The sequence below is a fragment of the Genypterus blacodes genome, unplaced genomic scaffold (assembly GCF_046128005.1).
Source record: "Genypterus blacodes isolate CSIRO-AG114 ecotype Tasmania unplaced genomic scaffold, CSIRO-AGI_Gbla_v1 ptg000076l_1, whole genome shotgun sequence".
Classification (NCBI taxonomy): Eukaryota; Metazoa; Chordata; class Actinopteri; order Ophidiiformes; family Ophidiidae; genus Genypterus; species Genypterus blacodes.
The window spans coordinates 7,586,708-7,590,393 of NW_027466885.1; the positions used below are offsets into that span (position 1 = coordinate 7,586,708).

The following is a 3,686-nucleotide window of genomic DNA, read 5'->3' on the forward strand; positions in this document are numbered from 1 at the left end:
CCAACCACAACGTCACGCCAGAGGGACCTCCTACTCTCTCTCTCGCTCCCTCTCCCTCCCTCCCCCCATTATTTACACATCTACAGTTTGTCCACTAAGACTCCATTTACCTGCTATTCCAACAAGTGTCTGTCCTTCTTTCCCCTCTCTCTTGACTTCAAAATGACCTTATTATATACGTTCAGCAGGTTGTTTTTAATCACATCACCTAGAATCACGCCATGATATCCATAAGTACCAGTAATATATAGTTCCGGGAAACTCAGATCCAATAATATTTCAACAGGTGTTCCCATTCCTGACGCATTAAATGTGTTTGATTGGATTTCCTCCTATATTACTGTAACAGTGTAAGGACTTCAGATATACATATTTGTTTTACTGCTGTCATACAATCATGTATTACCATGATGTGATTTAATGTTTCGTTATTTAATGTCTATTTAAAGTCTAGAGCTCCGTTTTGTACTGTAAGTAAGTATCTAAGACCTATATGACCTCAAAACATATAATTTGTGTCACTATCTTTTCACTATAATATTTAAGTAACTTAAGTGACTGACATTTGCTGTTTTGTGTCACTTAGTAAGAATTAGTTTCACTTTCTTTGATAATTATAATCAATATAACGTTTCAATGTTGGTTGTGTAGAGCAACAATACAACACTAACCCCTGCTGGTGAATATAGTGTACTGCTCTGATGACTGGGGCGGAGGAGTGTTGCTGTTACGCTGCTGGCCTATAGGGGTCCTCGTTGGCTCACTGTGCCAAACTGACAGATAAAATGGCGGACGAAAACATCTCCGAGCCCCAGGAGGAGACAGCAGCCCTCTTAAAGACGGAAGATGGACAAGAAGGGCACCGTGACTGCGGGACAGTGGCCGAAAGACCGAAACAAAGCGAGTCGAAATTGACGCTTTACCACTGGACGCAGTCTTTCAACTCGCAGAAGGTGAGTGACGCTTCAGCACCGCGTCAGGGAACAGTTCCTCTTTCAACAACAACCTGTCAAAAAAATACGCAATTTAGTCTGGAGTTTAATCTGTATTGAACTGGACATTCGTGTCTTCGGTCTCTGTGTCTGTCCTCAGGTGCGTCTCGCCGTGGCGGAGAAAGGTTTGCGCTGCGTGGAATACGACGTCAGTCTGCCGCTCAGCGAGCACAACGAGCCCTGGTTCATGCGCCTTAATCCGACCGGGGAGGTGCCGGTGCTGGTCCACGACGATGACGTCATCTGCGACCCAACGCAGATCATGGAGTACCTGGAGCAGAACTTCAGAGACGGTGAGAGTAGAATCAGGTCCTTTTAGGTACAGGAGCCAGTTTATCCCCTCTTTCTCTCTCATTATCAAAAATGTCTTATTGCATGTTTTTGTTTTCTCGCTGCTCATTTAATTTTTCATTCCATTTCTTACTTTCTTATGTTTTCCGATTCCTTTGGTTTGCATTGATCCATGATAGCTAATGTTCAAAGGGTCTCCATGAAATTGGATTAAAAGACAAGGACATCTGGTAAGCATGGAGGTTGAAAACACAAAGTTCTGCATAACTGATCTCCCTAAAGCTACTATACTCTCTCTAGTAAGACTCATCACTCACAGACAGCTTGTACTTTTGTTTCCTCCCTTCTCATTTGTCTCCAGAAGGAACGCCAATGCTGATACCTGAAGAAGGCAGCACGTATTACCACAGAGTGCAGCACTACAGAGAGCTGCTGGACTCACTACAGATGGACGCCTACACCCACGGCTGCATCCTTCACCCTGAGATCACAGTGGACTCACACTTACCAGAATATGCAGCCGCATGCATACGAGGTAAGACACAAATGTCACAAATGATCCAAATTGACACCGAATTTGGATCAGTGTATTTGTCTGTAATGTGCTGTTGTGTTTGTGTGTGACAGCACAGATAGGAAACACAGAGACAGAGCTGAAGAAACTGGCGGAGCAGAACCCAGAGCTTAAAGATGCTTACATAGCTAAACAGAGGCGCCTGAAAGTAAGTGGCTCTGTTGTTTCTCCCTGATTTACACCAGAGTTTGTTCCATATAAAACCCATTTACTCAAAAACACGGTCATAAAATACAAAAAAAGGCTGAAACACTTAAACGTAAAGGCACACATCACATATTACTGAGGTGAGGGGACAGGGAGGCTAAACGCTGGACCATGATGAGCGCAAGAATGGGCGACAGCGGTCTCTAGTGGCAAAGATGGGACATAGCAGGATCTGAACCGATAGGAGCGTTAACTGCATGTTTAATGAACACACAGGAGAATCAGATAATGGCTGAGTTGAGTTTGTGAGAAGTATACATGTGAAGATTGATGATGTAATCAATGTTGCCGCAGTCCAAACTGTATGACCACGACAATATGAAGTTCCTGAAGAAGCTTCTGGATGAGCTGGAGAGCGTCATGGATCAGTTGGAGACGGAGCTGCAGAGGAGGGTGGAAGAAACACCAGGTACAGCAACTATTAGTATTATTATTATAACAACAACCTGTCAATCATTAATAATGAGGCTAAAATGATACAACTGCAGTCCAACACCAGAACAATACATCCAACATCCTCTCCCTCTCTCTCCTCTTCCACTTTCAGAGGAAGGCCGCCCGTCTTGGCTGTGCGGCGACTTCTTCAGCATGGCAGACGTCTCCTTGGCGGTCACTTTGCACCGCCTCAAGTTCCTCGGCCTGTCCCGCCGTTTCTGGGGCAACGGCAACCGCGTCAACCTGGAGACGTATTACGAGCGAGTGGTGGAGCGCCCGGCCTTCCGCAGGGTCCTTGGCCACGTCAACAACATCCTGATTTCGGCCGTGCTGCCCGTGGCGTTCAGGGTGGCCAGGAAGAACGCGCCGGTCATCGTCGGCACCACTCTGCTGATCGGCATTCTGGGAGGAGCGACGTACTTGGCCTTCCTCTACATGAAGAAGAGGCTCACTGTTTTCATCTGAAGACGCATTTGGTCTACAGAGAAGATTCAATCGACAGAAGCCAACCCTTGTCTTTTCTCTTTGCTGGTTGCACAACATGCACTTTTATTGTTTCTGCTGCATTATATGTAACACCAAATAACTGACTTAAAAACCATATAAGCAGATTTATGATCAATAATTCACACATTACCACTGATCAATCATATTACTGGTCTGCGTGGAAGAAAAGAGAAATACTTACTGATGTGAAAAAAGCGAATTATTTGTGAAGTGAAAGTGAAGTGTTATGTAACTATTTATGGTAAATATGCAAACACCAGTGAGGTCTTTAAGGAATCTTTACAAATGCTTCAATCATATAATATGTTATAAGTAAGAGCCTGGTTTTATTTAATATATGATTTCTTGTGCATTTGCATGTAAGGAATTAAACAAGTCGAAAGAAGACGTCTGCCGTCTGCTTGATCAAGTCTGCAAACACACACACTCACTCACATGTGCGGCATGCCAAAGCTTTAGTCACGTGATGCACGACTCACCACTTGTTGTTTGAACTCCCCTGCCACAACAGCTGATCGGAGTCAATGCTTTGCAAATGTCACTGGCGTCTTCTCCAAACCGCCACACACACACGCAAGCGCGCGCATGTATCGGAGCTTAAACAGCACCACTAATCAAAAGTGTTTCCCGTCAATCAAACTGTAACTGAGAATAGCAAAGAATCCCCGACGCAGCAGTTT

The 3,686-nt window shown here is 44.7% G+C and overlaps 1 protein-coding gene across 1 annotated transcript; it reads left to right on the forward strand.

Annotated features, from left to right (window-relative positions):
- The first annotated feature begins 779 nt into the window (after window positions 1-779).
- On the forward strand, window positions 780-3,350 carry gdap1 (ganglioside induced differentiation associated protein 1). Its single transcript, XM_076158244.1, has 6 exons — window positions 780-953; window positions 1,093-1,285; window positions 1,645-1,818; window positions 1,911-2,005; window positions 2,359-2,473; window positions 2,612-3,350. Exons 1-6 carry the CDS (start codon window positions 786-788, stop codon window positions 2,962-2,964), a joined length of 1,098 nt encoding a protein of 365 aa, XP_076014359.1. The 5' UTR covers window positions 780-785; the 3' UTR covers window positions 2,965-3,350.
- The last annotated feature ends 336 nt before the right edge of the window (window positions 3,351-3,686 follow it).